The sequence below is a fragment of the Penaeus vannamei genome, chromosome 7 (genome assembly GCF_042767895.1).
Source record: "Penaeus vannamei isolate JL-2024 chromosome 7, ASM4276789v1, whole genome shotgun sequence".
Classification (NCBI taxonomy): domain Eukaryota; kingdom Metazoa; phylum Arthropoda; class Malacostraca; order Decapoda; family Penaeidae; genus Penaeus; species Penaeus vannamei.
Genome location: NC_091555.1, coordinates 10,126,435 through 10,148,934, shown reverse-complemented (window position 1 = coordinate 10,148,934; position 22,500 = coordinate 10,126,435). Strand labels below are relative to the sequence as shown.

The 22,500-nt window shown below is 40.3% G+C and overlaps 1 protein-coding gene and 1 long non-coding RNA gene across 14 annotated transcripts in view; one reads left to right on the top strand and one right to left on the bottom strand.

The window, feature by feature from the left end:
• The window catches only part of LOC113807868 (uncharacterized), a 7,539-nt gene extending 1,238 nt beyond the window's left edge, over positions 1-6,301 (top strand). Inside the window, exon 3 of the long non-coding RNA XR_003475962.2 lies at positions 1,674-6,301. This is a non-coding gene — a long non-coding RNA (uncharacterized lncRNA). The remainder of the gene's footprint in view (positions 1-1,673) is intronic.
• LOC113807867 (serine/threonine-protein kinase VRK1) overlaps positions 3,531-22,500 on the bottom strand; it is a 107,220-nt gene continuing 88,250 nt past the window's right edge. For 7 of the 13 annotated variants that reach the window (XM_070123487.1, XM_070123484.1, XM_070123489.1 and 4 more), the window contains 9 exons: positions 11,359-11,616; positions 10,885-11,237; positions 10,547-10,775; positions 10,243-10,422; positions 9,946-10,133; positions 8,968-9,074; positions 8,508-8,786; positions 8,033-8,310; positions 3,531-5,569 (listed from right to left, as the gene is read on the bottom strand). In XM_070123487.1, coding sequence (XP_069979588.1) covers positions 5,406-5,569; positions 8,033-8,310; positions 8,508-8,786; positions 8,968-9,074; positions 9,946-10,133; positions 10,243-10,422; positions 10,547-10,775; positions 10,885-11,237; positions 11,359-11,518 — 1,938 coding nt within the window. In that variant the 5' untranslated portion in view covers positions 11,519-11,616 and the 3' untranslated portion in view covers positions 3,531-5,405. Of the gene's footprint in view, positions 7,143-8,032; positions 8,311-8,507; positions 8,787-8,967; positions 9,075-9,945; positions 10,134-10,242; positions 10,423-10,546; positions 10,776-10,884; positions 11,238-11,358; positions 11,617-12,476; positions 12,571-12,692; positions 12,954-17,079; positions 17,725-22,500 lie in introns of those variants that run through there. The other 6 variants (XM_070123491.1, XM_027359169.2, XM_027359173.2 and 3 more) reach the window with 6 other exon arrangements.

The following is a 22,500-nucleotide window of genomic DNA, read 5'->3' as shown; positions in this document are numbered from 1 at the left end:
CATAAACCCAAAAATAAGAGCTATTTTATATATATATATATATATATATATATATATATATATATATATATATATATATATATATATATATATATATATATATATATATATATATATAATATATATATAATATATATATAATATATATATATATATATATATATATATATATATATATATATATATATATATATATATATATATATATATATATATATATATATATATATATATAATGTATGTATGTATGTATGTATGTATGTATGTATGTATGTATGTATGTATGTATGTATGTATGTATGTATGTATGTATGTATGTATGTATGTATGTATGTATGTATGTATGTATGTATGTATGTATGTATGTATGTATGTATGTATGTATGTATGTATGTATTTTTAGCCATCATTACGTGTACAGCAGCCATATCCGATTTGTCAGTTCGGTGTACATCACACACATGCATATTTTCATGAACATTATTTTCTGGTAATAAGTACTAACCTAACCTAACCTAATTGTGAGTGGTATCATCTTGTTTTGAGACGACTGCCACCTTGTTTGTTTCTTTTTTTTTACTTTTTTTTTTTTTTTTTTTTACCTCACTCCTGAATTTTGATGTAAATGCTTAAAAGGTTGGATATTATTGTATTTCTTATTATTTTCTATTTGAAGTTTAAAGGTTTAGTCTATTGTTCTTTGGTTGTGTTTAGAAATGTTATATTTTCAATGCTCAGTTGACTTAAAATGTTTACAATTATATACATTTTTGATGTATAACTTTCGGTATATTTTATGCATTTTTTACAGTTTTTTTCATGAATTACCAGTTTTTATCTGGGATTTAGGATTTTTAACGTTATTAATTTGGTAGAAAAGGACCTTATCAGATTTATGCCTTTTTGTAAGTTCATATGAAAGAATAAAATAAGATAGAAGCATAAGTTTTCCTTTATATATATTTAGGTAGGAGGAGGTCACAGAAATTATTAGGGGACCAGTAGGCTGCAACCTTGATTCTAACAATTACAATTATTCTTTAACTGTACACTTTTAGTAATACGGACTCTTAGACAAGATCATCAAATATTTAATTTTTAACCTTATTACTTTTATAATTCTATTATATTGTAATTATTATTATTATGAAAATAAATAGTAGGAGCATCTTTTCATCTTTATTACTGTTATATATACTACTTTTTAATCTTCTCTTGCTTCTTGAGAGGCATTATAATTCAACTATTATTTTGATATTATCAGAGGTCACTGTTAAAGTATCAATAAACTAATACATATCTGTATTGGTCTGTTTCCATATCTTCAAATAGGTTTAACAGATTTGTGGTCTTATTTTAATCACAAAGATATGCATGTCTAAAGGATTGGGTAATATCTCAAACAATATTTTTGTTTCAGATTTCTTTGGGGATTTTTTTTTTTCCAAAACTTTAGTTTTGGAAAAGTAATCCCCAAAGCAGTTGTTTACAAAAGCAATTAGTCTTACATAATAGATGTGCAAATAACTTTTAGAAGAAAGTCAGTTGTATTACTTAGCAGACACTGTAAATTTAGTAATTGCATTTTGTCTGCTATGTGTGTCAGAAAACTAACAAAGATTTTCATCACCAAGGAACTTCACAAGAGATTAACTGTCATGAGTCTTCCTCAGGCAGCAGCGTAGATCAGTGATGCAGACAGTGAAGGAAACCCTTCACTCCTGTCCTTTAGTTCCTACACAAAGCTGGACTGGATTGCTTTAGGGCTGAAATGTGCCTTCAGTGCCTTTGCTTTTATATGGTAGGTTTTATAAAGGTAATTATCTGTTTTATATGGTACTGTATGGAGAACATGGAGTGGTAAATATCCACTGGTAATGAAGTGAAGTCTGTTGATTTTTTCATTTGGGGTTCTTCGGGTAAGCAGGGTGGCATTTGGTCAATGGAAATTTAGTGTTATGTTATTTATGAGAGCAAGGTAGCTACCTACCATGTGTAAAGGTCAGATCAAGTTATTTACGTGCACTTGTTAAGGACAAGATGTTAAGCTTACCTTTACACCAAAGAGAAAGTATTTTATGGGATTGGATATTTTATATCCTTTATTTTACATTAATTTTGCCTGTAACTTTCAAGTATGAATACTTAGTGCTAATTGGAAAATAGTTCAGCATACTTGGATAAAAAATTTGAAGCTGCAAAGAATTTTTTTCTGTTTGAGGAATCTTGCTAGTTGAAACTATCACATATTGGGTATTTAGCTTCACTGCATGCCATAAGAAACCTAATAATAATGATATTATTAAGAAAGGTTACTGGATTTTAGTTTAGAACATATTTAGCCATTGAAAGTTTACCACAATACAACTCCTTTTTTTTATAATACTGTACAAAGATAAGGCATGTCCAGAAAATGAAGAAAAAAGAATGATTAGTGATTGTTTATTGTATGCAGTATTTGCAGTCTTCTTAATTACTTGAAAATTACTTATTTCCAGCTTTTGTCAGTATGCACAGGCTAACAGTGTTTGTATGGAGGAATGGTTACTTTCTTCCTTCTAAAACACTGAGACATTTTACCTTTTTCCATCAAGCCTTTTTGAATACCATTAATGATTTTTAATTCGCTACTCACAAGATATAGAAGTATTTTATTTACTTATTGAAAAATTTCTGCAGCATCAACCTCTAAGGTCATTAGTGGAGTATACAAAATAAAGCAATAGGGCGAGGCTTGGGGGCAAAGCCTACAGGTAAGGAAAGGTCACACAGCATCATGACAAAGTATTGTGGCAAAAATATCAAAAAGTAGTTGACAATTAGCATATGTTACTTGACATATGTCAACTATATTGCTGGAAGTGAAATATATTTATCCATCTTCACAGCTCTTTTGATTTCCACTACAGTTTTGGATGATAAAACTTGGATAGTTTGTAGTATAGTTTTCAGATACTGGAAGAGCTTATGATCTCCATGCCAGGAAATGTACGGCCAATGTTATGTTGGTAGTAAAATATATCACTTTCCGTCCTTGGATCATCACTTTTTATATTTTAGTCAATTAATGATCTCATTAATATTTTTTTGCTTTACTTTTACTTTTCATCTTTTGTCATTTTACTGTTAGGTTTATTACATCACAACCTTTTTTGTTGTGCTGTTTATGATAGGGCAACAACTGTTTTCCCTGTGTTGTTACTAAGGAAGTTTTAATTTAGTTTGTATCTTTTGGATTTACTGCATGGATTCTGAAACACAATTTCACTACATTATTATTTACTGTTCTTTAGGCTTTCATTATATTTTTAGACAAGTATTGTGCTATGTATATTTGATTTTGCTAAGCAGTATAATCTTTCCAGTGAAAATATGTAGATTTACTATTAAATAATATTGTTACCTTCCAGTATTTCTTGATGTGATACAACTCATTTATATTTTAAACTCCGTTATATAAAAAGCAAAGGTTTGTGATTGGGGTGACATGGATCCATAATTTAGAAATAAAAAGTTATGAAGAAAGCCAATAATCAAAACACTTTATTTTTCAAAAAAATGTACACTGTACAATGGAATAAACCAGTACTGACTGAGTAAAGAGCCGAAGCTTTGAGCAAAAAACAACATGAACCATGAGATCCTGAAGTAAGGGCCAAAAAAGGAAATCCATTTGGCAAGTATAGTAACTACAAATTCCATTGGTAAACAAAACCTAATAAAACCAGGGAATTAACAATTACTCACACTATTGTCATACCATGGAAAAAAAGAAAAGATATAACATGCAATCAATAGTAGTAATTTTTTCCAAAAAAATAAAAATAAATAAAAGGCAAAGTGGCTAAACCGTATGACTAATTCACACTGACTTTCATTTTTATTTCATTATACAAAGCTGGTGTGCAAAAAATACAAAGGAGCCCCATTCTGTAATCTGAAAGTCACTAGTCTGGATGGTGGAAGATACAATTTTCAGAACAATAGTTCCTGGTGACTTTTGTTTCAATTGACTATTTTTCTTTTAATTAAAGCTGCAGTAGCTATAAGCAGAATTATTCATGAATACTTAATGATACTAATAATGCCTTCAAAGCAAATTGTAACTACTGGTGATTTTCAGTCTACATAGGAGTCTCCCTTGGCAGATAATGGAACATCTTCAGCCAATGAAGTTCAGAACCACAGGAATTTAAGAAAAATCTACTTCAACTTTATTACACAACCAGAACAGGTACTACTGATTCCATATAGTATGCTTAACAAGGTCATTTTCATATGGGTAAAAAAATCATATCAGAGAAGACAACAAAACTTGGAAAAAAAAAAAAAAAAAACACATTTGCACTATAATGCCACAAGAAAACTTCAGTCTAAAAAAAGAACACAGGACCTGCTCTTTAGAATGTCTGAAAAGCCAATGGCAAGGAACCTATTAATCCTTGTATTTTTTATATATATTATTTTAGAGATATCACAGCCTTGGCCTAAAAGATTTTCTCTACAACTTCAAAGTTTGGTTGAATACATACACATGTGATATTTAATTTATTTTGAACTGTACTGGATCCCTTGATGTAGTAAATTTATTGCCAAAATCATAAAAAATTGTGAGCTAATAAGGCACACAAACTAAATCCATATTCTTTTATTTTTTGCATATATAAATATACTGGTTTGCAAAAGAACCTTTAAAATATGAAAAACTCATTTTATTAAGCAGTATTTTCAATTTTACAATATAAAAGCATAAATGAGAATGGAATATGACATGAAATAATTTAGAGATTGAAAACATTTAAGCTTGGGATGAAATGAAAATGATGGCCATAGGAGAAACATGATTTCTTTGAATGACTGGACAATTGGCCATATTCGAGAAAGGTAGAGAAAAAAAAAATATATGTATTTACACAACTGGTCACTACAAGAGTTCAATGGATTTTGTCACTGTGCACAACAGTCTGGTCCTCATGGTTTCTAGCAGAAATACAACTGGAATAAAATTTCTTTCTAAATGTTCACAACAGTTTCACTAGCTTACAACCATGTCTCACACTCCTGAGGTTTGGCATTTCCTCAAAAGAAAATTAGCCCTTTTGAAGGATTAAAACAAAAATAGTAAGTATCTATATATGTATAATATATATTTATATATCACCTTGAGTTCTTTCTCACTTTTCCAAATGAAACAGTAACAAGTTATTTTCCACTTCACTTATATTTTTCAAATTCAACTATTAAACCTCGTCACAGTATCTTTGAGGTACATAGTGTATGTACACAATAAAATTTTCAATACATCTTTTCTAATGTGAGCACCAGTAAATCCACTGTTTGATCACCAAAGTATATTGCTGACTAATTATTTTCTCTCTTCTTCACAAAAGCAATTAACACTGCACTTAGAATATCTCAGGTGATGTCTGTCTAGATATGCTGCGGGTCACTCTCACGCCTGGAGATGTCTGAGTTGCAATTGTCCGTAACTCTACACGCGCACTACTCAGGAGCTGTGCAACTTCTCTCGGTGAGACGTATAGACCTGTTCGTTGACGTCTGGTGTGTCCTTTATATGATTGAAATTGAAATCAGTAATGTTAATAGGTTTTGCATTGAATGCCTAAATCTATAGAGATCTATATTTAAAAATCTCAAGCTACAGCAAAATATAGTTGAACTTTGACTTAATTTAGTAGATAATACTATATGATATTCTACTTTCTACTTAAGTGTTACCTGATAATTATTTGCCTTGTAACAACAAATACTGTGCAAGGCTACTAATCAGAAATCCTGAGCAGTTTAGCAGCTAGGTAGTGTTAATATGGTTCCCAAGTTAATGAAGATAACATTTTTCATTTCACATATGGGAAAACCTTTTGAAAATTACTGTTACTGAATTTTTTGTAACCTGAATGCACATCAGTATTAGTTACAACATCCAAATAATAATAATTGTTATTCATATTCTCATAAACCTTACATAAACAAACTATGTGTACAGTACAGTAGATATGTATAGAGATTTCCTTAACCTATGAGGTCTTGAATTATGACTAAAATTATCCAAATATTCATCAAACCTTTCAGGTAAATATATAAATGTAAATTCTAATATTACAGTATTACATACTGCAATAACCTACTTATTGCTTGGCAATAATCTTTATAAATTTAAACAAAATAAACCAATGCTCTTCTTAACTCATTGGATCCAGGTGACGTGACTAATGGAGTGAAAACTTTGGCTGGGGCCATCTACGGTTTTCACCTCTATAGTGGCTAGTGTATTGCTATTTCCCATATTCAAACAGCATTACAAATGAAAATTATAGAACTAGGAAAATAGGAGGGTAAAAAAAAGTTTAAGCAGGGGAGGCAACGAGTCCTATTACAGCAGATAAGTTTTTATGTGAACCAACCCTACAAGCCATACACCTCCTCAAGTGATGTATGGATTCTGTTCCACATGTGGGTCACAAGGTATCTGGATCCAACAGGTTGATGCATGTGTATACATAAATATATATACATATATATTTATATATATGCCTCAAATCTTTAAAAATATATAGAAGTATGCATTTCAACAGGGGAAAGAAAGAAAGAAATATACACTGAAAAATACAACATAGGAGAAATGCTACTCTAACTACTATAAAGCCTATCTCAAAGATGACAAAACATATACTTGTACATTTTTAAAGCTATCTGTAACATTCAAACCTGTGTGACAAGACAGATACAAAGCACTTGAACATACCCATGGCATATATCTTGCACCCCCCCCCCATACACACACACACACACACACAAACAATCTTAAGGCACCAATGACGAGAGAGCAAGTGAGAGATTTGGTCTACTGTTTTTTTTCTAGCAACATGACCATGACATAGATATTTTCCTGACACAATACTGTGAATATCTTAGTGCTAAACACTGTACTGAAAAACACATCTCATGAGAAATGCATACATAATGCATTTTGAAACTATTCATACAAATATTCTGAAATCTGTTTTATTTGCTCTAAGCCAATGATTTGACAGCCAGCCTGGACCTGGTGACAATGGCGTATGTTGACAGGACTGTGGACACGCAGCTCCATGCGTAGGAGACCCAACAGCGTTTCACGCCTGTCAGGGATGATCTTAAAATCAGCATTTCCCTTCCAAAGGAATTATCTTTGGAATATGAAATGCAGAGTTCAGTTGCCTTCATTTCCTTTCTTGATAAATGAATATAAGTCTTTAAATCTTTGAAATCAATCCTTCAAACAGCAATACCTTATAATTTTCATTTGTGATGTAATAATGAATACTGGATTTAATTTGTTGAAAATTAACAGAGATAAAGAACACTTCATTTCATATATGACCTTAACATTTGAAAATGAAATGCAGTTTTTACAAAATAAACTCTTCAATAAGAAAGGAAAGAAGGCAAAAAAATGTGTATGTTCAATGCAATAAAATGGCTTTGTGAAAATCATTCCAAAATTAACTAGAAAAAACAAATCAATAACCAAAAAAACTCTCATGCTTTCATTTTCATCTTTAAATATGCAACAATACAGCTTCTCTCCAACATACAGGACCTAAAAGAAAATGTTTGATCATCCTAAGTGTTGTGTGTCGAGTAGGAACAGGGCAGAAAAACAATATAACACAGAAAACTCAATATCATTAAATTCATAATGACATTGAATTATCCATGTCATGTTGAATTTACCAACAACCTGATCACTCTTTGTTTGTGTAAGTGTCAGATGCTTAAAATATAACCCATGGGTAAGAAGATACTAATAAACAACAGATAATGGTAAGACAAACCAATGAAAATGGACTGATGCCCTGTTTACACCATCCTTTTATGATTACCAAAATTAACTTACCATCTTTGCAATACCACCATAAAAACCAATAACAGACAAACTTATCCACTAATAGAAGAAAGGAAGAAAGTCAGAAAAATAAAATACAAGAACAAGACCATCTACCAGCTCTTGCTTAGAGGCAACACTTACCCTTTTTAACTGTATTATTATTTTGAGGAGCCATAAAGGGGGGAGAGGGGGCCGTTGGAGAGTAATAGATGGTGGCATCATTTGAGTCCTCATTCTCCGAGGAATCAAACATTTGTGGCGAGCCAACATCTGATGAGGAACTAGAATAACAATAGGTTTCGCAGTCTGAGGTGGATGACAGGCGCTCTGCACGTCTCCGCATCACAGCTTCCATCTCTGGGGTGAACTGTGTTGGGGGTTCTTCCCCTGTGGGGCTGCTTCTGTTGCTATAGCAGTTGCTGTAAAACAAAAATTAGTTAACCACTTTTTCCAAAATATGGTAACATTTTAAGCTATATGAAAAGAAATTATTAGAAAAGGGGTAAAAAAGGAAGCCCTTATAGCAAATATAACTAAATAAGCAAGATACACAGAACTTTTGTGGAAAAAAAAAAAATAATAATAATAATAATAAATAATAATTTCTGAAACTCACCTATTGTGTCTATGACGTTTTTGGCAAACAGGCGGAGATGCTGACTTCTCTCTGATCTTGTTCATGATTTCAATCATCTGTGGAGTAGGATTGTCAAGGGATGTGTCCCGAACAATGCCTAATCTCTTGGGTCTCTGTTTCATTTTGCGCTCAGCCATCTTTTGATTTTCCTTCTCAATCATCACGTCCTCGGGGTCTATGTAGGCAAACTCTGGCTGATTGGGCTTGCTCAGACTGATACCTATTAAGGAATTTCTGGGGCAAGTTCTTGTATTAACCCTGCAAGGAGAAAGACCAATCAACATGTAGGATTATCAGAAAGAAGAAAGTAACAAATAATCATTAACTTTCTAAGAACTTCAATTTTCTTTCCCTTAAAGGCAACTGTTACATTCACTCCCAATTTGCAAATACAATTACCAAAATTAACATACAGAAAACATGCTGAAGTTTGGCATACCTCTTATTCCTTGGTCTACATGGAGAGATATTAGATGCCCTCATCATCTTCTTGGGAGTGAAGTCTGATATATTTTCTTCCTCCTCTGAACGCCGCTTCGTGGTTTTCTAGAAAGCAAAAATTTCCATGGGGGTTAGCAATTTCTAAGAATGTCACACATGCAACACATCAGCAACAAACAATAATTAACTTCAATCATATAGCTCAATGAAAACAGTACAGGAAACAAACACACACAAATGACCAAAAGAAAATAAATACATAGAGAATAAACAAAAATAGGCCAACACCCATGAAAATCTTTGCTGTCTAAGGATGCAGAAGAAATACCAAGTTCTCGAAATTCCTTTATTGATCATCATCTCTACACCAATCTCAGTTTCTTGATCTGGACATACAAAATAACTAAACAAAGCTTCTCTAGCAATGAAATGCAATACAAGATACTGCTACGTAAGGAAATAGATGCAATTACATGAGAATGGAGTGTATAAAAATAACATAAAATGACTGAACACGATTTCTGGTTTCCAAGTTACTTCACTAGCCAAAATTCATCATAAAAATAATAAAATTGGCACCATGGTATCACCACCATCATCAGGCACTTATGGAATGTATCTAACGCTTCTTACTCATAAGAGCAAGCATCTGAGGGGTAGGGTTGCTAATGCCTGCATACTTTGATGTATCAGGGACATCCTTAGCAGCTCCCCTGCCCCTTCCCCTAGAACCACTCCTACCCCTGCCCCGTACTCCAACACGAACGTTGGCTTTCTTACTCGTGTTCTCTTTCTCTGACACAGGGGATGACTCCCTCGTGCTACTACCACTGCGGCTAGCAGCACCCCTACCCCTCTTACTAGCACCTCTAGCTCTCTTAGCACCACTCTTCTTGGGTTTCTTTTCTGACAGTTCTTCCTCATCCTCCTGCTCTTCTTCATCTTCCGACATGTCTTTAATATGTCGCTTTCTTACCTTACGGTCGAGACGTGACTTGGGTTTACGTGACACAGGCACTGGTGTTGCTGACATAAACACCAGCTTCCCGTCATCCCGGTAGCCCTTGGCCTTTAAGCCCTCACGGAGGATGTTCCGGCACTTCTCGTAATCGGGCTTCTCGTCAAAAGCCAGGTTGACTACGTACTCCAAATACTCTTTCAGACCTTCAAATGAGAGAGAAGAATAAATTAGGCTTACGTTAAGCATAAAACTAGACTTGATGCTAAATCCAAAATGTCAAATCTCACCAAAGTGATTTCTTTCAACTCTTACCTGGAGGTTGGGTTTCTGGGAAACACTGTGTCATAAATGTATCCAATTTCTCCATGTAGCCTCTCTTCTGATTAGCAACATAATTGCAATCCTGTAACTTATCTTCCCAGGGTAGTCGTGAGCAAAGCCACTGTGTCATGTTGTAGCCAAGGATCTCTAGGTCTCCTCGTCGAGAGTGAGCTGCAACAAGAACGTAAATAAGAATATCAATATTTAATAAAATTTATCTGTATCAAATATGTTATCATTGAAACAAACTTTTCCATAGCCTGTCATATTAAGAGTCTTTACAACATCCACTTACCACCAATGTGGGCATCCCGTGAGGTAAATTCTATGGTGCCATCATGGGCTTTCCTCTGATCGAACTTGTATTCTTTGTGCTTCCCATCGTTGGCATAACGACAGGCCAGGCCAAAGTCAACTAGGAATACTTGGTGTTCTGTGCCCGGCTGGTGTCCGATCAGCAGGTTGGATGCCTTGATGTCAGCATGGATGTACTCCTTGCTATGGATGTATTCTAGCACATCCAACTAGAAAATAAGAAGATTAAATGATGAGCACAGGTCATTAATCAAAGACACAAACACATATATAGACACTAATAAAGACTTCTACTTGCTTGATTGAATTTATACTTACGATTTGAATGCCCACTTGAAAGACAGTCTTGAAGGAGAATCTCTTGCTGTGCCTTTCCAAGATTTTCTGCAAGTCCATGCCAAATCTCTCCATGACCATGAATCTGTACTTCTGGCCAGTGTATTCAAACGAGCCTGATCCCAGGTACTTTGGCATGCCCAAGCGCTTCAGCTTCTTCTCCTTCTTCCAGGTTTCGATGTGCTCTGGCTTCGCTACACGCATGTAGCAGTGCATCTCTGCAAAAAGTGGGCCATTGCTGTGGGGCTCCACTTTGATGACATATTCAGCTGAATCATCTACAGGTCTGTCAATTTCATTGGAAGCCAAGTAGATCTCTCCAAAGCCACCCACACCTGCAAGAAGACCCATTCACGGATGTTAAAACTTGATATCCTACACAGAACAAACATATAGAATGGGAATTCATGTAAACCGATCAACATCGCGAGACGGAAATAAAACTTGTCCACTCACCGATACTATTACCAATTCTCCAGTTCTTCTTGGCAATGTCTGTTACGACAACCCCAGGGGCAATGGGGTCAGGCAGCTTGAAGCCGTTTGCTGCCACACGCTTCTTGGGAGCGGCTTTTGAGCCTCCCTTGTTGGCGGTTGCTCCTTTGCGGGGAGCCATGTCTGTCCGGCAGGCAGGTTGGGTTTAGGACAGATGTATTTTCCCTTCACTTATTCTCCCCCAATAGCACCAAATCTCTCACTTGCTCTCTCAAAATCCTGCAAAGAAAGGAGAAAAAACGTCATGAGCTGAAAAATTTCTGAAGATGTCTTGCAAGTTCATAGCTTTTTTCTCTTTATTTTGGTCTACTCATAGCTTACCTCCTATGAATAAAAACTTCCAATGAGCTCAACAGAAAAAGATATGGTAAAGAATATAATTACTAATCTCACATGAGATTTATCAACACAATCTTTAACATAACACCACCACTGTCTCTTCCACATTGAAATAAACCTAAATTAGATAAATATCTGTTTTCTTCGGTATTAGCACTATCACTAACCAATATTTCTTAGAAAGTGAGAGCATCCTGAGTCCTTTCAAACAAACGGACGATACTGTCTTTGCCTGATTAAATGACAACGAGTAACTTACTGAGAAGTACTGTACTGATAACAAAACTGGGATTATAAACACGAAACTTTACAATAGACCTTTCTCAGACTTATCTGGGACTTCTAAACTTGAAGCAAACAAAACCGTGCGAAACTAAAAATAAATTCCTCGGGACAAGCTGCATAGGCCTATCCGACCGTTAAATAAAAAGAATTCCTATAAAACTTGCCCTATTCCACAAATATCAATCTCAACTTCAAGAATGCATTCATAACAATTCTCCTTGCATAGATAAAAAAAAATATTTGAACCCAAAAATAAATACAGAAATGAGTGTAAATATCCCAAAAGACGAACGAACTCTTCCCCCCCGAGACGTGGCAACAGCGCATCATCTGATCGCTTTTCTCCCCCGAATATTCCTTCCAAGACCACCGAAGTCGCCTCGCTTATTTCGCCATTTTCCTCGCAATCCCCCACTTCCATGCGCTTCTAAACCCCAAAATATCATGCTACCTACCCTATCCCACTTCCCGATGGCCCCGAGAGGCTTCTCCCAACGCCAAAACCGAGGCCCACGACCTCCGAGTCCACGCATGTATCACACACTCGCCACTCGTCCACCCCGACCGCCCGACGGGGAACAACAACAAAAATCCCTCCACATTCCTCCGACCCTAAATCCCCCACATATCCACCCCCGACCCCTCCCAAAGAACAAAAACCACCACCTCACCTCAACTTAAAAATAAAAGGAAGCAGAAACAAGCTCCTAAATAACGTGGAGTAATCGCCTCATCTCCGAAATGTCTCCCTCTCGCTCGCTGGCCCGCTCCCTCCGCCACTCCAGCTCGACAATGGCGGGAACGACTGAGCATCGCGTTGCGCACCGCTCCGCCCCCGCCCGCCGCCGCGTCCCGAGCCCTCGCCTCACCCCCTCGGCCGCGGCTTCGACTCCGCTCAATTCGGGTGGGGGGTCAGGTGAGGTAGGAGGGGGGAGCGCAGGTCTACATTGTATGGAGTTAGGGAGTTGGTTAATTGTCTGGGATTATATACGTCATGTAGGCAATTTTTCTTTACGATTTCGGGTTATTTTGTGATTAATAAAGTCAGCGCTGCGGCGAAATAGCTCAGGTAACATCTCTGGCTTAGTCCATGGTGATGTGGAATGCTTACGTATTCAAACCGAAACGACGCTATGCGATATACGAACAGTCAGATGCATATCAAATATTCTTAAGTGAACAGTTTCTACAAGTTCAAGCATGAAGATTATGCCTTCCGCAACATGATGCCATAGGTTATACTGCATGTCATTGAGTATAAAACATACGTTGGCAAACATGGTGCAATTTTGGCCAAAACGGAATTCCATTAAGGAAACTCAATGTTTATTAACTGACAGCATTAAAAAGTTTTGAAATATTATTCTGTCATGAACTAATCGTTGGTGATGTAATAACCAACGAACAATATTGCGCCTAGTATAACAATGCGCCTTCATACTTACATAGATACATCTATCCATATATGTAATATTATAAATAAATAAATATATATATACATATATATATACATATATATATATATACATATATATATACATATATATATACATATATATATACATATATATATATATATATATATATATATATATATATATATATATATATATATATATACATACTGAACTTAGTGCAGTTGTTCCCCATCACCTTTCCAATTACAAGACCCCAAGCGAATAATAGTTTACATTATATTTTCTACAATAATATCCTTCCGAAAAGACTCTCTATGGGAGATACCCCCCCCCCCCCCCAAGAAACGACGATCAAGGATACGTAATTTAGGTCAGTTTCCCCGTCTGCAGCGCTGCGGGAAGGGATTTCCTATCTCAAAGGTGCGTCCTGTTCCATGCAGTCCATCAATAATCCCAAGTGCAATTTCAACATAATCTGCGGCCAACAGGTTCAGTCAGTATACGCTGTGAAGGTCTGGGATATCTACACTGTCCAATGTCAGATGGATATAATCCGATATATCTACAACCTCAGCTTTTTTTTTTCTTTATCATATACTAAGGTTTATAACTTACTGAGCATTTTGACTGATTCTCTTCTTCAGATATACGGCCAGTTTATTAAAAATGCGCGAGGCCCGACGCAATACATAATCATATACAAGGACATGCATACATAAAGAAATAAATGCAAATATACGTATACATGATAAATACACATTTATCGATCTATTTATGTGGTAGATATGCACGTATAGACTGATATATATGTATTTATTTCTGTGTATAAGCATGTCCGTCTAATGAATGCTCGTTGGGTCAAGCCTCGCATACTTTTAACAAACCAGCCGGTAGAAACAATTTTCGACGCCGAAACCTAAGCATGAGTAAGAGTGCGTTCACATCCTGGTGAAGGGAAAGTTATTTTCTTCAGGAGGATATCTACATTTTCAAGATTCTCATGACTGGAGGCAAGAAATCCTCGGGTAGTGCAGCTCAGTGCAAACTTTCCTGGTCAGTAAATTAAAGAACTGCCAGAGCATTATCGTCCCTGTCGAGTCATATATCCGCACCCTCTTCCTCAGAACACAAGCAAGGAAGCGGAACAGCCAGCCCCTAGTTTATCATGTGAGTGAGGGTCATCGTCATACACAAGGACGGCACATCCTGTCCCTCCGAATAAACCCTCTAACATACCAGTGAAATTTAAGCATGGAATGTCCAGGCCTTATTAAACGCAAGCATGACTTCTCCGTTCAGACGCCCCTCGCGTTCCACCTACAGAATCTAAGAATAAGAAGGTGCCTTGGGCTTGTCTACCAGTCTGGCAACGCTGGCTCAAGGCCTCCTCTCATTTATCAAAGTGGGCTCGCCTCGGTCGCACTGAGCTTGAGCCTAATACGGTTGCGCATTTTGGCCAACGCGACGCGAGACTCTTAAGTAACGCCCGAGTCCTTTTCTCAAGACAACGGCAATTAGGGACACAGGGCAACCGCAGACTATCCTCATTGTCTTATCCACCACAACAGACGCATGGAAAATAGAGCCTGGGGAGCCACACCCGCCCTTTGAGAGCTCGAAAAGGTTGACCGCATAGGCACAACAGAGACACAGAAAATGATACACGGCAGCTTAAGACACAGCTCGACTCACTCGTGTATTTCATTCGAGGTCGCCAGTCGAATGACACACTCCTCGACCCCTTCCAGATTAGATAACATTCAACAGCTGATAGTAAGGTATACTTATGGAAGTGCAGATATAAACTTAACGAGGATTCAATGTACATAGCCTAAAATCATCAGCAGAATGAACAATGTAGCGTTTAGTAAGATATATTTTTGCACAGCGTCCAGGTGGCCTGATTTGGTATTCAGAAAACCAGTCCCGAGAGGAAGGGGAAAAAAGGTATTTAAAAAAGTTTTGCAACCCGAATGTAATTTTTGTGCTAACAAGTGTTAGGGTATTCTGCACTGTCCTGACGCTTTAGTGTCTATGCGTTACTCTGCTGTAACACATGCATGGTAGAAAACCCACAATGAACAGACTGGTTTGTGCTGTACCAGATGCAGAAATTGTACCCCCCCTACAGAGAGAGAGAGAGAGAGAGAGAGAGAGAGAGAGAGAGAGAGAAAGAGAGAGAGAGAGAGAGAGAGAGAGAGAGAGAGAGAGAGAGAGAGAGAGAGAGAGAGGGAGAGGGAGAGGGAGAGGGAGAGGGAGAGGGAGAGGGAGAGGGAGAGGGAGAGGGAGAGGGAGAGGGAGAAAGGATATTGATATTAATATTTTCCCTGACCCTATTAATAATTAATAACATTAATCAAGGGAATGGTAATAACAATTACAATTATATTTACAATATCAGACAATCAATAATAATAATAATAATAATAATAATCATTCTTATTATAATAGTAAAAATTATAACTATCATTATAACAAAAATAATAACAATGATGATGATGATGATGATGATGGTGATAATGATGGTGATGATGATGATGATGATAGTAATAATAACAATAATGAAAATACTACTAAAGATGGTTATGGTGATGATGCGGAAAAAATGGTAACAGCAGAGCAACAAGAATAGCAATATTTACTATTATTACAGTAATATGCATAATTTAAAATCATAAAAATAGTAATAGCAACAGTAATACTAAGTGTAACAGTAATAACAATAACAATAACAATAATAATAATAATAATAATAATAATAATAATAATAATAATAACAATAATAATAATAACAGTCTCCGTAGTAACACGCGGAAATATTCATATAATTGTTCTATAAATACAAAACGTACCAAAAGCAATCCCCAGATAAACATTCGAAATAGAAATCACACCAATAACCAATACCATTCCCATACCCCCTCTCCCACCTCCCCCCCCCAAAAAAAAAGTACCCAAATACCCAAAGGTGTTTAATAACAAAATAACAACCTCTACCACCACCACGACGGCATGGGGCGCTGATCAAACCCCCACAACCACACAGGCAGATTTCAAAATGCCGGATTTCCCATCTGATAGCCTCCCCCCGCCCCCCACCCTTGAGGACCTTGAAACCAACACGTAGACTGATATATAAAACCCCTCGCACCGCCCCACCGCAGGCTCACCTCGCTACAACAGGTGAGTGATGGAGAAGGAAATGGAAAAGGTACGAGAGCGGTTGATGAAAGGGAGGGTGAAGAAAGATTCGAGAGGGAAAATCAAGAGAAAAGGGTACAGGCAAAGAGGGAAGAAGAAAGGTACAAAGAAGGAAGTTCCATATCGCATTCCTCGGTCCTCTGTGGAAGTGGGTGATGAAAGACCGTTTGCTTATATCTTTTTTTGAGGTAAAGGTGGCAGGTTAGAAATGATTGGTGACAAGCTAACAGATGGGTAATAATAACTATCGGATATACAATCACGTTATTCGGACACATTGCATTCAAATAATCGCCAACAACACTCCAATGCATCTTTTACCTTCAATAAATAAATAAATAAAATGAAATCAAAATAACAGTCCCGCCAAAGGGCCCAAAGCACGGCTAACACCAAAAATATTAGGTCCCACCTAAAAACGGAAGGGCGCCCAACTTACGTCTCAGTGCAGGTCCTCTTCACGGTCGGCCATGTCTTTCCCAGAATCGGTTCCCGGCCCGAGTACTGCACATCCCACATCCCAGGCTCGAGCAGCCTTCTCATCACCTCGATCCGACGGCGATCTCTCATCGAAGCACGCGTTTCTCAACCAGTCTATGCCTCTATTTCAATACAGCGTTTATCTCTTGTCTTCCTTCCGAATGGGATCGGTTCGCGCACACTAACAAATCCACTTCTTAGCAAAAATCCTCAACGAAGACGACAGCAGGGAAGTCCCACGTCAGGGGCGGGCGAGCGCTCAGACACAGATGCGTCAGACCAAGCGCAGCGCGACCACACAACCGAGCGAGAGCCACCAGTCTACTAGTGAGCGGCGGGCGAGAGCGAAGGGCTTTTGACTCCTCGCTCCGGGTGGGAGGGAGGCGGGGGGGAGGGGCGGGGAGAGCCGGGGCGGGGAAGGCTCTACTCACCGGGGAGTGCCACACCATAGCAATAATGTTGCCGGGATACCCGCCGCACGGGATTCTCGCACTTACCGGCCGGCGTAATGCACTCCCGCCCTGCTCCGGGATGCCAGCCTTCCATCGTCATCGCAGGGGTCGTCTTCGCCCCGACCCGCGCCCGTGGTCAGGCCGACGGCGCCTCACGGGCACGCAGCATCAAGCAGCATCGGCCGCCCGCGCTCATCCAGGCGGCGGCGACGGCGAATCCCACGGCGCGCTTACGTAACCAGCAGCGGCCGCAACGCATCGTTTTTCATAAGGACCAAAATGGCTGCTAAGCGGATTGCGTGGAGCGGGTAGGAGGTGGGGGGGGGGTGCGAATATGTATTGCAAGAAGAGGGGGCAGGAAGGGGGGTAAGGTATGAGAAGCTCGTACCCCCTCGGCGTTTCTTGTTACGCAAGCAACAGGAAGAGCATCCCGCGACAAGAAGAAAACTTCCTCCCTACCCAAAGAGAGAAATCAACTTACACACAACAAAATATCCTAATCCCCTTCGCATTCAGAAAAAAAAAACACTTAGAACACACACCAAAAGAAAATAGAGAAGAGAGAGAGAGAGAAGAAAAAGGAAGGGGGGGCCGAGTGCCTTCGCCGTGACTGACGCTGACGCCCCCCTCTCCCCCTCCTCCCCCCGCCCGACGCCGCGTTTCGGCCGCGCTCCTACGCACCATGACGGCCCCGTTGACCCTCCAGCCCCCGCCCCACTTGGCCCCATCACGCCGCGTATGACACACAACGCACCAGCATCGCCCTGCCTCGCATTCCTAACCTTTGCAGTTACCTTTCCTTGATGAAATTGTGTTTAGGCACAAAATAACAATACAAACAACAATAACAATAATAATGCGAACTATTGACACCTGGTCTGGCGCCTCATCCTTCTCATTAGCCCTCATCCTGATCCTCGCAAGCCCTCCCGCTCAACCTTCCTTTGTTATGCAGCACCGAGGCGCGGGGGAGGGACAGGGAACGAAGGAAGGAGGGACCGGGGCAGAAGGCAGGGCTCAAACACGGGGAGGAATGGCAGGAAGCTAGAGAGAGAGAGAGGGGGGGGGGAGAGTAGGGTACGGGGAATGGGAAATAGGGGAGGGAGGGGACCCATATACTACGCAGTTGCTACGGAGGCACTGCTATTGGTCAAGGTTGCAGGACGCCGACGCACAAGCACACCATACAAGCAGGGGGGGGGGGGGGGGCAGGAAGGGAGGGCGCGCTCGCGGAACCAATGGGTACACTTGGACACCGATTGCTTGGCAAGCCTGCCTGCGTCTCTCTCTCTCTCTCTCTCTCTCTCTCTCTCTCTCTCTCTCTCTCTCTCTCTCTCTCTCTCTTCGACACAAAGATTCAAGAGTGGTAAAAATAAAACAAAATAAAAATATATACACATATTGATTACATATTGAGCCCAAACGATACAAGGTACATATGGGAGAGAAAAGGGGGGACAAAAGGGGAGAGGGGGAAAACAAACACACTACCCCCTTCTCCACCCCCAACCACCTCCCCAATCAGTGCACCGCAATTTCAACACGCGTCCCCCACCCGCCACTCTCCCTTTCCCCCCTCCTTCCCCTTGGCGTCGTCACGTGACTATCCTACCTCTTACATAACCTTGCTTCGCGAACAGTTACGTAACTCTATGGACCCTTTCCCTTATATGGGCATAAGTTGTATCTGAGACGGCGGTGCTCCCTTTCTTGGGAAAAGTTATGGCAACAATTAAAACACAAAGAAAAACAATTAAACATTCCTTTCCCCAGTGACAAATCCATACTATTTGCTCGAGATGATTAGAGAAAAACGTCTCTCACAACCATAAGGAGGCGAAATGTTAAAAAAAAAAAAATAACAAAATAACTTAAAAAAGAGAATGACACCAGAGTAGCAGCGACGCTTAGCTGACGATTCGACAGACCTTCGAAAACATCTATCGAGCGTGGGCGGGTTTCGACTGACATTTAGGATGATCGAACTTAAATAGGTTTCCCATGGCACGCGAGAAGCCGCGCCTAACAACCCTACCCCCTCCCCCCCCTTCCCCCTTTCCTTCTGCAACTCCTGCAACATAGACTGTCCATTGTCAGAACATTCTCCGGAAGTGACAAAAAAAAAAAAAATCTTTGAAGTGTTTGAATCAACGAAATGCATTTTACCCGGCCTCATATTCAATACGTAATTCAAGGGTCATTAATATATATTTTATGTAATGCTAAGAGACAACAGACCCCTTTATCGCAGTCACTTCGTCCCACGAGCTTCCTTTGGTCAACCACGAGACAACCACTCGAAAACACCTTGAAAATGTAAAAATATGGTGCAACACTTTTATGGAGATGGGAAAGGATGAATAACAACAATAACAATAACCTTAAAAATAATAATGATAATAACGGTAACAATAACAACAATAACAATAAATAATAACAATATAAATAACGATAGCAATAATCATAATCATAATACATTATTATAATAAATAATAAAACCCATGACAAGAATAACAGTAATCCTTAGAGGAGCAACAGCAACACCACCGACAAGACCACCAAACAAAAATCAAAATAAACCTCAAGACGACGCCGCCGCCGCTACCTAGAGCCTTTCATGGCCACCCATACTCAAATGGACGAATGAATGGCAATGGCAATGGCAGTATGGCAATGACAGTGACAATGACAATGGCGACCGTCCGTGCACAAAAAGCGAAATAAGGCCAAGTTGTCGGGCATGCGCATTCGCACCTCTACGGACCCAACTCTACCCTCCCCTCCCCCCCTCTCCCCTACCATCCCCCTCTCCCCTATCCTCTTCTCAACCCTCCCCTCCCTCTCCCCTACCCTCTTCTCTAGACCCCCCCTCCCCTCTCCCTTACCCTCTTCTCTTTCTTCGTTGTTCTACGCAGTTAGCTGGGGGAAAGACGACAGGGGGGTGGGGAGGGTGGGGGGAGCACGGAAAAGATGGAGAGAGAGAGACGGGGGGGGATTGAGGGGGGGGGGAGGGACGAAGCAAAGACACAAGGCATCATTCGTTCCCGTCCCCCAAGAAATGAAAAGAAAAAAAAAAAAGATAGAAAACTGAGACAAATACAGAAAGAAAAAAAAAAAACTATTTCAACAAAGTCCTCCATTCCGAACAAACCGGAATAAAGGAATGTACTTCTACACCTCAATTGCCATCTCAAATCCCGGCACAAATTCACGAAGTCTGATTAACCTTGGGGAGCTTTTGGGTACGTTTCACTCACGCCCTCCCCACCCCCCCCCCCACCATTACCCCTTCCCCTTCCATTCAGGTCCCTACCCCCCCTCTCCCAACGCATTAACGCCCGCCCACCAGCGCCTTCCCCTACCCCCACCCCACCCCCCACTCCAACTGTGCAAGCAGACTTATACGCCAAGAGTACCTCTCTTCTCTCCCCTCTCGCCTCACCTTCTCTCTCTCTCTTCCTCTCTGTTACTTGCTCTCTCATTCATTCACTCTCGGTCTCTCTCTCTCTCTCTCTCTCTCTCTCTCTCTCTCTCAACCTACCCCTCCCTGACGCAAGGACGAATGATAAATAAAATACGCACATACTTATGACTAAGAAAACAAGTTCCTTTCATCCCGCGTTCGTCCCCTTTCTGCTCGGCATCCTATCGACCCCGACCCCCCCCCCCGTATCCCTACGCGAAGCGGACTAGAAGGGGGTGAAGATTTTTCTTTAAAAAAGAGGGGGCTCTGGGAGGATGTAAATGACGGGTATTATTGAGGGTACGGGACAAGGAGGAGGAGGAGGGGGAGGTGAGTGAGGAGGAGGGGGAAGGAGGAGAAGGAAGTAGGAATAAGAGGCAGAGGGGGAGTAGAAGGAAGTAGATGGGGAAGGAGTAGTAGGAGGTGGGCAAGGAGGCAGAGGACAAACAGGAGGGGGGAGGGAAAGGGGGGAGAGGGAAGACGAGGGAACGGAGGAAGAGGAAGGAGACGACGACAATACAGTGGTGACGATGAGGGTGCGAGTAATGAGAGAGAAGCGATAGATGCTGGGGGGGAAAAGTGCAGAAAATTAGAAACCCCAAAAAGGTAATAATAAACAAACACGAAGAGAACCACTCGTCGAAAACCCAACGCCCACAATCAAGATCCGACACCCGACCACAGACCCATGAACAACAACCGCCAACCATCAACCACAGCACCGATCACGCCCACTACCACAGCAACCACCACGCCCACTACCACAGCTACCACCGATACCTCGCCCACCAAGAGCGATAGCAACAGCAGCAATTTTGGGGGAGAAAGACGCTATGGGTACACACAAACAGAAGCCAAAGAGGGGGAGAGGGGGAGGGGAGGCAGCATTGCAATGGCGTGCAACAGTACGGCCCTATTGAATGGAGGATGGGGTGTGTGTGTGGGGGGGGGAGATGAGGGAGAGGGGGTGGGGGAAGAGAAGAGGGAGAGGGGGTAGGGGAAGAGAAAAGAGGGAGAGGGGGTGGGGGAGAGAGCGGGTGGGGGAAGAGAAGAGGGAGAAGGGGTAGGGGAAGAGGAAAGAGGAAGAGAGGGTGGGGGAAGAGAAAAGAGGAAGAGGGGGTGGGGGAAGAGAAGAGGGAGAGGGGGTAGGGGAAGAGGAAAGAGGAAGAGAGGGTGGGGGAAGAGGAAAGAGGAAGAGGGGGTGGGGAAGAGAAAAGAGAGAGAGGGTGTGGAAAAAGGAAGAGGGAGAGGGGTGGGAGATGAAAAAAGAGGAGGAATAGGGAGCTAGGGAAAACAGAAGAGGAGGGACAAGGGGGGGGGGGATGGAAAGTACCCAAGCACGTGTTGCACACAGAGGCAACACGTGATTCCCAGGTCACGTGCAGGTAGGACCATAGGTTGGAGGTACGTGTTGATGGGGGAGTTGGTTGGGGTGGGGGGCGGGGGGCCTAAAACGGTTTCTCGA